At 41.8% G+C, this 12,319-nt stretch overlaps 1 protein-coding gene across 1 annotated transcript; it reads right to left on the reverse strand.

Annotated features, from left to right (window-relative positions):
• Positions 1-9,513: 9,513 nt before the first annotated feature.
• On the reverse strand, positions 9,514-10,721 carry pou3f1 (POU class 3 homeobox 1). The gene has a single exon (XM_078237175.1). The coding sequence runs from the start codon at positions 10,719-10,721 to the stop codon at positions 9,588-9,590; it is 1,134 nt and encodes a 377-aa protein (XP_078093301.1). The 3' UTR covers positions 9,514-9,587.
• Positions 10,722-12,319: the final 1,598 nt, after the last annotated feature.

Consider the following 12,319-nt stretch of genomic DNA (forward strand, 5'->3'; position numbering starts at 1 on the left):
TCAAAAAGGAAACTGTGAGATTTTGGAACGCGTGGCGACTCGGGACACCATACACAAAGCAAATGTAACTTGTAGCGTGCTCAAGTTTCCAATGCAAGGTGGAGTGACTGTGGGTGGGATGGTTTAGTGAGGGTTAGAGGCAATTGGCGCTGGCTGGAGACTGGTGTCTATACCTGCTCCACAGTCTCTGGCTGGGGTGAGTGGGTGTGTGTGGTGGGGGGTGTGGGTACACATGGGGAACTTTTCTCCCTGTCCAATTCACTCAATAAGAGTTTTAACAACACCAGATTAAAGTCCAACAGGTTTATAATTCAAGCCATATTTTTCATGCGAGCACCGGACAACGAAAACTGTTTTTAAGAGGTGATTTGTTTTTTTAAAAGTTAGCCAGCAATCGTTAATTTCCCGACACAGGGGTTAATTTGTTCTGCGGTTGGTGCTGGGTGTGTGTGTAATCGAACCGACTTGTTAACGTGACCGAGGGCAGTGCAGGCCAGAAGAAAAATGTAAAAAAGGAACCCTGTCCCTAAAAGTTAATGGTTGTACGGTGAACAGCCTCCACCAGAGCAGTGAGGTAGTTTCCATTCTGCCTCTGCGCTTATCAACAGTCACTCCAATGTTCAGTCGGTGAACTCCTTCTGTTACTAAACATCTAAAGAATGTTTCAACTCAGCGACACCGAGAGAAATGCTTCCTGTAGAACGAGGCAAGAAAGTCAACCCGTGAATCTTGCTGGGTGGGGGGTCTCTCTCTATCTCTGCCCATTTGCCATCCCAACCCCCTGCAGTGAAATATATATCCGCCCCCATCAGTTTTACAATTGAGAGGCGTGCTCTCCAGTTATTTACTAACAGGTCGTCAGGTCCTGCTATTTATGTTTGCAATGTTTTGATATCCGGTTTCAATTGTGATAGATCACCCGGGGACAAAGATTGAAGTGGGGGAAGCAAGTTAGATTTTTTTCAATGCAAATTTAGATCAAATTGATGGTTATTTTGGCCGGCCACTTCTTTTCCTTTGGTCATCACCTTGGTCAAAGTGTGCAGCCAGGTTGGTCCTTGCTTCCACACACTCAGTACATTTCCCTTTTTTTTTGCCAGCATGTCCTTTTTGACCCATTGTACTGCATCACAAGTCCCACATTATGAACCGCATCTTATGCACTGTTTTGACCTGGTTCTTTGTCCGGTGTCCCGGATCCTGTTCCCCAGGCTAAACCCCGGCCACAATGTTAAATGGACTCGGCAGCTTGGGTGCCAGAGTTGGAAAGCGCAGTCTGCGGGATGACTGAGATGTGGGAAGGTGAGCAACTCGCATGGAAACCAGAGACAAGTGAAGACAAACATTGTTCGGCTTCCCGTCTTCAGCATTACATCCCCCCCGCCGCCCCCATGGGGGAGGAATAAGTTACCTGTCAAAACGTACCTGTTTGTGCTAGCACTGCTGCCTCACAGCACCAGAGACCTAGGTTCGATTCCTGGCTTGGGTCACTGTCTGTGCGGAGTCTGCACTTTCTACCCGTGTCTGTGTGCGTTTCCTCCGGGTGCTCAGGTTTCCTCCCACAGTCCGAAAGACGTGCTGGTTAAGTGCATTGTCCATGCTAAATTCTCCCTCAATGTACCCGAATAGGCGCCGGAGTGTGGCGAGGAGGGGATTTTCACAGTAACTTCATTGCATTGATAATGTTAGCGTATTTATGACATTAATAAATAAACTTCAAAACTTAAACCATGTTATGAACCCAGAAACGAAAGGCCCTCCCCTCACATTACGTGTAAAGTAAAGATTATTTATTAGTCACAAATAAGGCTTACATTAATGCTGCAATGAAGTTACTGTGAAATTCCCCTAGTCGCCACAGTCCGGCGCCTGTTCGGTCAATGCACCTAACCAGGACATCTTTCAAACTGTGGGAAGAAACCGGAGAACCTGGAGGAAACACAGATACAGCGAAAATGTGCAGACCCCACACAGACAGTGACCCAACCCGGGAATCGAACCCAGGTCCCTGGCGCTGTGAGGCAGCAGTGCTAACCACTGTGCCACCATGGCGCCCATATGTGTGTGTGTGATCATGACAAAATGGTCCTTCCCTTTCGCGTAACCTTCTAATAAAATAAAACCTCAGAATCACTATTTTAATAAATAATACATCCTTCTTTTAGTTTAGCTGCTATCTGTGAAATTAATTCTTGTTTTGCAAGTCAGCAAACACACTGGGAAGAGCCCAGGCCTGTAATATGTAAGCTAACTGGGCGGATGATAATTCTGCAGACACCACTTCAATCAAGCAGGGGATTTTCATTAAGAGTTTGCGTACTATTACATATTCGTACATTTTTTGTAATAAACCTCAAATCTTATTTCCATATCTTAAATATACATTCATATAACATGAAATAAAACCAGCAGAACTCGTGTACATTTACATTCGATTGTATATTTCAGAATAATTGTCCAATACTATTTGATATTTGAGCATCTGAGATGATTTGATATTGTTTGCCTTATGTTTCTCTGTGACCTTGAATATTTCACCACATATTATGCTTATGCCTCTGCCTCCTTTTTTTCTAATTTCACAGTACATTTTAGATAAATTATTCATATAATATATACTGCTTTTACCATTTTATAATATATTAATGTAGCTTTTGCAGGTATGTGCAATGTTTATCTCAGCAATCCTATGATTTATTCATAATAACTAGACTGCAGCATTGCTAATTCCCTATTGCTCTTTTATATATAAGAATACCATAATGTATTTACAGAGGGGGGTCCTGGAGATTCATTATCTATTCCTATAGAGCTAGATTAGCAATCAAATCTACAAAAATATTTTGGTGTTTTCTTTAAAACAGTACACAATAATACCTGTAATTAATAATAATGCCAATAATCATGTTATGTTCCTGCATGAATACTATACTGAATTCAGGAAGAAATAAAATCCTTTAAGTAACATGATTAATGTTGTCTGCCTTTCCTTGTTGTGTTCCTGGAGTATTTTCCTTCAGTGCATTATTTGTTGTGTGAATTATTGTTTAATGAGTGCCGGCTATCATTGTAATCTCATGCAAAATGTAACTTGATAAGGCTTGTAATTAAGGATGAGTGGTATATCCAGATTGATCCCAACTGAGCCTCTTCAGATTAATTGAGAGATATCTGAATGTATCCCTGCGCTCAGTTTAGACGTGTCCCTTTTGAGTAAAACATTGACACACATATAAACCATCCCTTTGCACATCTGTGATGCCAGTTATGCTGTTTCCCAATATGTTTTTTTCTCTGCTGTCTGTACACAGAAGGGTAAATATCTCTCTGCACTGTCTGTGCCTTCCTCATATTTTTCTTACCATTATGAGTGGAACCACAATGATGATAATAGGGTAATATCTTTTAATGTAAAGCTTATCCTTTGCCACTTAGTGGAGGGGGCTTCTACATTATTGTGGTGGACATGAATCGCTTCTGTCATTTTATGTGGGTGTTTGTGTGAGTGCGTGCATGCAGCACCAGGGTGAGGTGCAGGGAGGGGGGTGATGGGGGGGCAGGGAGAGGGGGGGTAGGGGGTGATAGTTCTGTGATGTGTGTGTGTGTGTCTGTCTGATCTATGCTAGTTTAATGGGGAAGAAAGGAACTATGCATCTGAGCCCCCTTGCTCTTTAGTTGCAGAATGCAATCGGGCTCCCGGTGGACAAGGCAAAGTAAGCTCTCTGCTTACTAGTGTAGCATTAATATTCAAACATTTTCATTTCCCTCCTGCCTTGTTACTAAGCCCGTATCCCTCCGTTTCTGTTAAATCAGGAGTCAGCAGATTCCCTTTCTTGAAAGCTTCAACCATGTCACCAGGCAAGTTGGAAGAAATTAGTCCTTAATGGTTTACCTAACAGTTTAGCATCGGGCTCACCATTCTGGATGTTTTCTGCACCTATTTTTCATGCAAACGCATTCTTTCCATCCATCTCTCCATCAGTTTGAGAACTTCTATCCTTTCAGGATTTGTCCCCACTTTGAGTAAATTGTTCTCCTTTAGCCTCTCTTTACAGCTCAACGTTATAAATCTCAGAAAAAAACTGTGCTGCACTTAATCCATTCCAGCATTAGCAGATGACAGAGAATGATTTAAAGGCTGGAACCTAGTTAGGATAATATCCATGCCTCACTCAAAAAAACCCTCTCTTAATTATGGCTTCACCATAAGTTAAGTTACCAACCGATATCTCATTCCTGGAGAGTCATTATTTCTTCATATAAATTTAAGTTAAATAACAGTGGTGCTGTACTTAATCTAATCCAGTGCATTTATTTATGAATCAAAAAGAATGTAATCAATTCCAAGTGTCAAGTACTCTTTAAAGGTCTGAAGAAAATTCTACAGAGCACAAAAAAGGCTGCAGACTATGTATAAAAAGTTTCAAATTGTAATATTGAGGCACTTTTTGAAGTATATACGAATTAAGAATTGACAGTTCCCCTCTATTTGCTACTGTATGGACTATATAAACCTCAATTGACCAGTGTCCATTTGTGCTGTAAAATGGATGACCTGCTGTACCCAACATAATAGAAAAATTGACACCTTGATTGTAAAATATACTGTGCTTGAAGGGCAGGTTACTTTCCTCAAGTGTCTGAGGTATTTGCATTAATGGTTTAATTATCCTATACAAATGACATATGTCACCTGTACAAATGGCAAAAACATACGTGTGATGCTTGTGAACGGTGTTGTGCACATTGCATGTTTAGCCTATTCACGTGAATATAAATAAAGTTGGATAACAAAAGTTTTTATTATTTTGAACCTCGCCAGCTCATTATTTCCTCACTGCAGTGGTCTAAATAGCTAAAGATTGCAATTATTCCAGGTCCATGTTGAATATGAATGATAGGTAAGTCAGACTAACAGAATCTGTTTCCAGATCCAAAGCATTAACTATTGCAGATAAATTGACAGTCGATAGTTTGGGCTAAAACTTGGCATTGCACCTCCTTTTTCATCTGGTGTGACTTTGTCTTTCTTACTCAACAATATAAGCTGCTGATTGACATTAATTCAAAGCCTGGTCTGCTGGAAAACTCAGCTTATGCCAAACTCAATAGTGTGTTCCAATTTTGGGATCAGTCTATGTACACCTTTGTTTTGGGAAGAAACAAATTTATTTCTTCAAGTCTTGAAAGAACCAAAGGTTCTAACCAGACAGTTTAAATATTCTAATTGAAGACACTTGCACAAATTCAGTTCTTCCAATGCTTCAAATATTATGAAATAGTAAATGAGAACATTTTTATTTTTCATGGGATTGCTTTGGAGTGAGACAAAGGCAATGCTAAATTGGAATAAGTACACATCTCTGAGCTGACTATTGCTGCTTATGGTTAATCATTACTACATATTTTAAAATAACCTTCCCTGTTAACGTTATTCTCCTTATTGCAAAGAAGAGGCTCTGTTTCTGACACAGCAATGAGATTGACTGAGGCACTGCAAACGATATGCTGGAGATTTTCTAACAGTATTTAATTGATTAGAACCCTTTGTAATCGCTAACCATAATCTATTCTTAAATACGCACATGACAAAGATACACAATCGCCAGGAACACAGACTTCCAGTAATAAATAAATCATGTTTTGTTTATCTTCTCTCCAGTTTTTACCAATAGTTAGGGGATCAAATTTTGGATTTTTCCCCCCCATTTTATCATGAAAACCATAAATCAATGGCCTTGACAGTGAGTGGAAAGTGCAATGTATTTACATAAGGAAAGGAAATAGATCTGCTATATAACAAACTTGTTATTTAAACAGATATACCAATATAATGGATAAAGTTGACCTCAGATTAATGTCAACACGCTTAATGTACAGCATAATGTTCTTAATACTGATTTTCAGTCATTGCTAATAGACATGTAATTGCATCATAATAAAAATTAGAACTCTGCTATTTTTAGCCTTTTCAAATTTACAGTACTAATCCTGCACCTAAATTTCAGTTCACCTCATCATTTAGAGTATTGTTAATTCAAATAGTTGTGGCTGCCTAATTTCTCTTACTCCACTAACAATATTCAGTGTTTGATAAGCTGTTTCATAATAATGTGCAAAGACTAAAAGTAAGTTTCCCATTGCCAGTTTTCTTTCGAACCTAATTAAAGTAAAAACAAACTGTCCCAAATAAAGTTATTTCTCTCTTGACATTTCTAACTGAGTCAACTGATAATGTCTATCTTGATAAAACAAGGAACTCGGAGCAGGAATAGGCAATTCAGCCCCTCGAACCTGCTTCACCATTCAATCCCTTCATTTTTAAGCAATTTGAATACACACCTGAGTTGTTCCAACCAGAAAGGTGATGATTGTGACTTGCAAACTCGCTTGCAAGCAGCTTTAACCAGGCAAACTTTAATCAGACAGACCCTGGCAAAAGGCTACCTCCGCTCAAAATCATGTAGACTAGGTGGCCCCAATTTATGTGGGAAGCCTTAAGTTTTGGATCGCAGCTTTGGCGAACATTTGAAATCAGGTTTCCCTCAGGCAATGAGCTACTGATTGTGACCAGGTGAAAACCTTTTCATTGATGGGAGACAGCAAAAACATAATAGGGTTCCAACTTGAGTTATACTGCAGCACTTTCAACTGACTGGTTAATGACCACAGAGCAGCAACCATGAAGCCTGTCAAGATACCCACAGACACACCGCCAACTCTCACCCAGAGCTGGAGAAACAGAGAGTACGTGACTAAAACTGCATTCAAAAATAATTCACATTTATTAATGTAAAAGTAAATCAATATTGTATCTCAGGTATAATATCTCAAATTTGGTTAATCAGATGGGATGATTTCACTGAATGAGATTTTTGTTGCAAGAATCCTAAGGATCCCCTGCTCTCAGCCTCAGACCTGCCAACTGTTCTGCATCCAGAGCTAGTGCAGTGGAGCTAAGAGAACCAACAGCAAAGAATGGGAAATCGGTATTAAAACACATACCGAATGCACACACCTACAATGTAACAGCAATAACATATTGCAAGGGTGTGTAGTTAGCCATCCATTTTGCCTAGTGTCAGAAAAGTCCCCAATGTGCTAAAAAGTCAGTGATATTACATGCCCTCGCATTCATTACTACCTCATTTAACAAAGCTCTTCATTTAACTATTACCTGGAAAAAGAATTTCCCTTTTATCCAACTACTCAAAAGTACGCACATGGTGGGTGGGTATTGTCCATTTTCGATCATTCTTAGAATACACAGCATGAAAAAAAACAAACTTATCAAAACCAACAAACTAGTAAAATTCAAGGATTTTGACCTTACATCACTTTTAATGATTTCTTGCCACTGTGGTTTCTTTTTGCTAAAGTGACACTTAATTCAGGCAACAGCAGAAAGGGTTAACAAGCAAAACCCAGCATGGTTTCCAACACCTCCCTAACCTCTTAGAAAGGAGATAGGGGACAGTTGGGGTCTTGGTGTATACATTTTATGCAAGTAATAAAATATTACTATAACAAAAATATTAATGTGACTCTGCAGTCTGTCTTTTATAAGATACAACAAAAATGTACTAAAACAAACATTGTTTGAATGGCTGTAACATAACCCCAACGAGAGCTACAGGATAAAAGAAAGTTTCAAATATGTTTATGCAATAAATACAAGGGGGGAAATTCACATGGAAATTATATTAAAATATCCTCTGGGAATTAGTAAGCGTACAAAAAAAAAATCCAGAAAAATCATTAAATTCCAAAAAAACAAATACATATGTATACATATTCAACATATTTACATATTACATAGTGGTACAGTAAAAAAAAGCAGACAATTGTTATTTTTTCCAATTACTAAACAGGCCACTTTTTTTCACTGCTGGATGTTGTAGGTACTGTTTAATTCACCAAATTTGACCTCTTCCTTTTTAACCTTTCTTTAGATGAACTGTAAACATTCTAACACATATAATGTACACTTTATTTTGGCAATTTTCTGTCTGATGTGTTTCAATTGTTCAGGGGAAATATACAAGGTCAGTATCTTGGAAAAAAAAAGTAATCTTCAACTATTCTGGATAAAAGGCAAGGAAACCGAATTGTTTGGTGGGGGAGTCCCAACATAATTGTCCCACACGACAACTGGCCAATTCATGGCAAAATTGCCACTTTGCAACGGTAACCATTTCGCTTTAAATGCAGCTTTCACTTGTGCGCAAGCTATCTGGGCGGAAAATGGAGGGGGGGGGGGGTTAAGTGTGAGGCGTTTTTGTGTTAACCTGTCCCTTTAATTCCTGAGATTTGGGGGGGGGGGGGGGGTTGGAGTGGTGTGTGTATGTGTGGCTGGGGAGGAGGAAGGGGTGTTATTCACGTCCCGGGAGAGTTGAGAGCCGGTAGCTAACATTGTAACACTGCTGCACAGGCGGGTTGGCTACATGAACCTTTCTGCACGCACCGAGAAAGCAAAAGTTTTTAGATGTGCAAAAGGACGAAACTGATTAATCACCTCACTCGATTTAAGTGCATCTCCACCACGACGAAAAAGGTCCAACGTCTCTGCTTTCAATTTATTTTGATTTTCAATTAGGTAAACTAAACGAAAAACCATTCTGAACTCTTCTATATTTCCCTCGCATGGTTTCAGCTCAAATTTAAAAAGATGCCTTTTCAAAAGTTGCCAACGGGCAACTTAGTGTTAGCTCCCTGGATGTCCCAAACTCAGTTTAAACTTGTCTAATTTTATATTCTAAAATGAGGACAGTGACCAGAACCCTGCATGCTGATCTGAAACTCCAATCTCACTGACTTCCCTCGTCACTTTGCAACCATTTACAAGATCGAAGTGATTTGGGGAGAGATTTCCCCCAAGTATGCGTACGGTTAAAAACAGGATTTCTTTTAATACAAACACCAACTGCCGTGTGTAAAACATTTCGATTGAGCTGGAATTGTCTGACCATGTCTCCCAAATGAATGGCTTTGGGATTTCATTTTAACATCGCAGACCCACCAAGCTGATGAACTGACCCTTGCCGGCGCCAATAACTTACAGACACGTCCTCTGAGGGCGAACTAGATATAAATAAATCTTTTACAAAATTCGTGGCCGATCTGGTCAAGATAATAAATACAAGCCTTTTTTTTCTCCCCCCCTCCAACAGCAGACTCCCTTTTATTTAACAAGATGAGCGGCTGTACGCGGACAATTCGATAGCCATCTCACTTTCTCATTCAACTCAACTCATTCTCAGCCTTTCTGAGGAACCGCTGCTGTCAAGATCCCCTAAAAGAATTCAGCCAAGTCTTTTTTTTTGTTACAACTTTCCGTGTAATTTAGTTTACCGGAAAAAAAATCTCTGTTCTACAGCAGGGGAAAATAGCCACTTGATTTACCACAATAAATGCATGAAATGTGTGTTCACCCTCTCTCTTAAGTATGAGTATAGTCCAGTGCTAAATTAAACATTCTCTGCAGCGCACTGGCTAGATCCCTTTTCAGTTCGTCTTTTTTTTTGCTTTGTAAAATCCAGTTTATCTCTTTTTTTTTAGTCTTTTTTTTCTCTCTTGGTGGGGAACAGTCATTGAACTGGGGTCTGCAGTGTGTGGTGAAGAGGCGGAGTGTCCCTTTGTGTATATACATCCTCCATGCCAGGGTGGCCGGGCATTCCGGCTGGGGTCATTCGCTTTTCCTTCTGTCTTCTATTACAAAACCAAACTCTGACCACCTCTTTTTCTAACTGCAGACTGTCAGCCAAGCTGCTGATCTCGTGAGCTGATGGCTTGGGGCACTTTAAGAAGTGGTTCTCCAAGGCTCCTTTCACCCCAATCTCAATGGATGTCCTCTTCTTCCTCTTCCTCCCCTGGGCGGCTATCTTGTCTATGCTGGTGGGGCTTCCTGAGGTCGAGTCAGTCTCCTCCAGCCACTTGTTCAGCAGGGGCTTGAGTTTGCACATGTTCTTGAAGCTCAGCTGCAGGGCTTCGAACCTGCAGATGGTGGTCTGAGAGAAGACGTTGCCATACAGGGTGCCCAGTGCCAAGCCCACGTCCGCCTGGGTGAAGCCCAGTTTGATCCGCCGCTGCTTGAACTGCTTGGCAAAGTGCTCCAAGTCGTCGGAGGTGGGCGCATCTTCGTCGGAGTGGTCCTGGTGATGCTGGGGTGGGTGCTCCTGGTGGCTGTCGTGCCCACCTGGATCCTCATGCAGGGCATCCGCCATGCCATGGTGCAGGGACGGGTTAGGGGGGCTCAGCATGCTGTTGAGGCTGGTGAAACCCGGCTGCGAGTAGATGAGGGGCTGGTGCCCGTTGGAAGAGGACGGGATGCCGGGGAGGTGGTGCGCTGCCGTCGGTCCCCATGCCCCCCCGGGGTGGTTGCCATGAGTCTGTGGGTGCACCATGTGGTGGGCTCGGTGGTGAAGGCTGTTGCCCAAATCGTCCCTGGCCGTCTGCACGCTGGCCTTGCCTGGATCTTGCTGCCCGAGGTGAGAGGCGGTGACCCAAGGTGCCCCGTCGGTGAGAGAGGACAGCCACTGGTGGCTGTGGCTGATGGGGTGCCCATTGCTGCTCAGTCCATGCAAGTAGTCACTTTGCACCATCTTCTGCACCTCTCTGTAGGTAGTTCCTGGATGCATCCTATCAGAGTCCGGATGCACCAGGGAGTTGGAATGGAGCGAGTTATTCCTGGGAATGTAATGAGCCGAAGCTGTGGTGGCCATGACTCGCACTTGCAAACTGATCAGGCAGCAGCGACTTTGCAGAGCTTTAGCAGAGCCCAGTGTGGGAGCAGCAGGAGAGAGGCTGAACACTTGTGAACATGCCCTGCCCCCTCGCCTTCCCCATTGGCCCACACCAATTGATTGGCAGCACATCCCCCTCCTGGCCCCCATGCTGATTGGCAGACAGCCTCCCCTCAGCCAGCAGGCAGCCCCATTCCATTGGCTAGAGGGTTACCTCCACCCTGATTGGCCAGTGCTGTGTAGATGGACAGGAACATCCCCCCTCCTCCCCCCCACCCCCCCCCCCCCCCCCCCCCCCCACACACAGACAGACAGAACATCAAACCCATTGGCTTCTCACTGAAGATTTGGGATTTCAGATCCCATCGATTCCCGACGCGATTGGTTAGTGTTTTCTGGTTTTGTACGATTTCACTTGACCACGTGGGGGACAGAAACGAAGTGATCTTTCATTTAAAACAACAACAGAAAAAGTAATAACAAAAGCGTGCGGAAATGGTTGGGCAATGCTCACAGATAAACAAGTAAAAAAAATCCTGTTTCCCTCCCCTCCCAGCAGAAAATATTCTCAGTCAAAGAGGCTCAACTGCCAACTGTCCTCTCTCACCTTTGAACTGATATTGTTTCTGCTCCTTTTAAATATGTATATAGGGTCAGGGTCGATTATTATCACTGGTTTTGTACGGGGGGATTGGGGGAAAGCCGGAACTGGAGGCAGCCAAGATTCCTTCCAAACCATTCAGCAAACCAGTGAGATTTGGGATCTCATCTTTGCAGAACTTTCTAGACATAATTGAATTGATTTATTATTGTCACATGTATTGGGATACAGTGAAAATACTTCTTAAAAAACAGAACTCATTCTTTTAACCGGTCACAAATTGATGGGCATCGAAATTACTCTTTTTTAAAAAAAAATTAAATTAAATAGCTAAATGTTTACCATAAACACAATAGGATCAAAAAGATAAATGATTTCGGCACTGTTCCATCTATCATTGTAATGCGGATTGTGAAAATAAAGTGACATTTTGCTCTCATCCCGCTTCCTAATCAGGATTGAGATCGAGTTTAATACTGGGACAATTTATCTCGATAAATGATTGAAGTTTCTAATTTGTTTGTTTTATTTTTAAATTTTTATACAGTTAATACTTATTTCTTCCCAGTCCCACCGGGGGATTCATTTCATCTTTACAGTCCTGCGTGATTATTTTTCTCTCCACGTTCTTTCTCTTGCCCCAAAGCAAATTACCAATTCTATGAATTGCAAAACAGCATTCAGCGCAGGTCTCCCTGCTGCAGGGGAAGTCTCTTACAAACACAAGCACGTCCTTTAATGTTAATTTGGGACATTTTAATGTTAGATCGTAGTTTGCAAGACACCATTACTCTAGGCACACATACACGCTTTACACCGGCCTTTAATTCCCATTCGCCCCGCAAATCTCAACGTGGATGTATCTATCCCCTCTTTATTTTATTTCTTTTTTTTGCGCCTTTCTCTGGGCTGCAAGTTCTCTCATCACAACGATGGACTCTCATTACGATGCAGAGCGCTTGGGGAAGATGGTAAG

Source organism: Mustelus asterias, chromosome 21 (assembly GCF_964213995.1).
Source record: "Mustelus asterias chromosome 21, sMusAst1.hap1.1, whole genome shotgun sequence".
Taxonomy (NCBI): domain Eukaryota; kingdom Metazoa; phylum Chordata; class Chondrichthyes; order Carcharhiniformes; family Triakidae; genus Mustelus; species Mustelus asterias.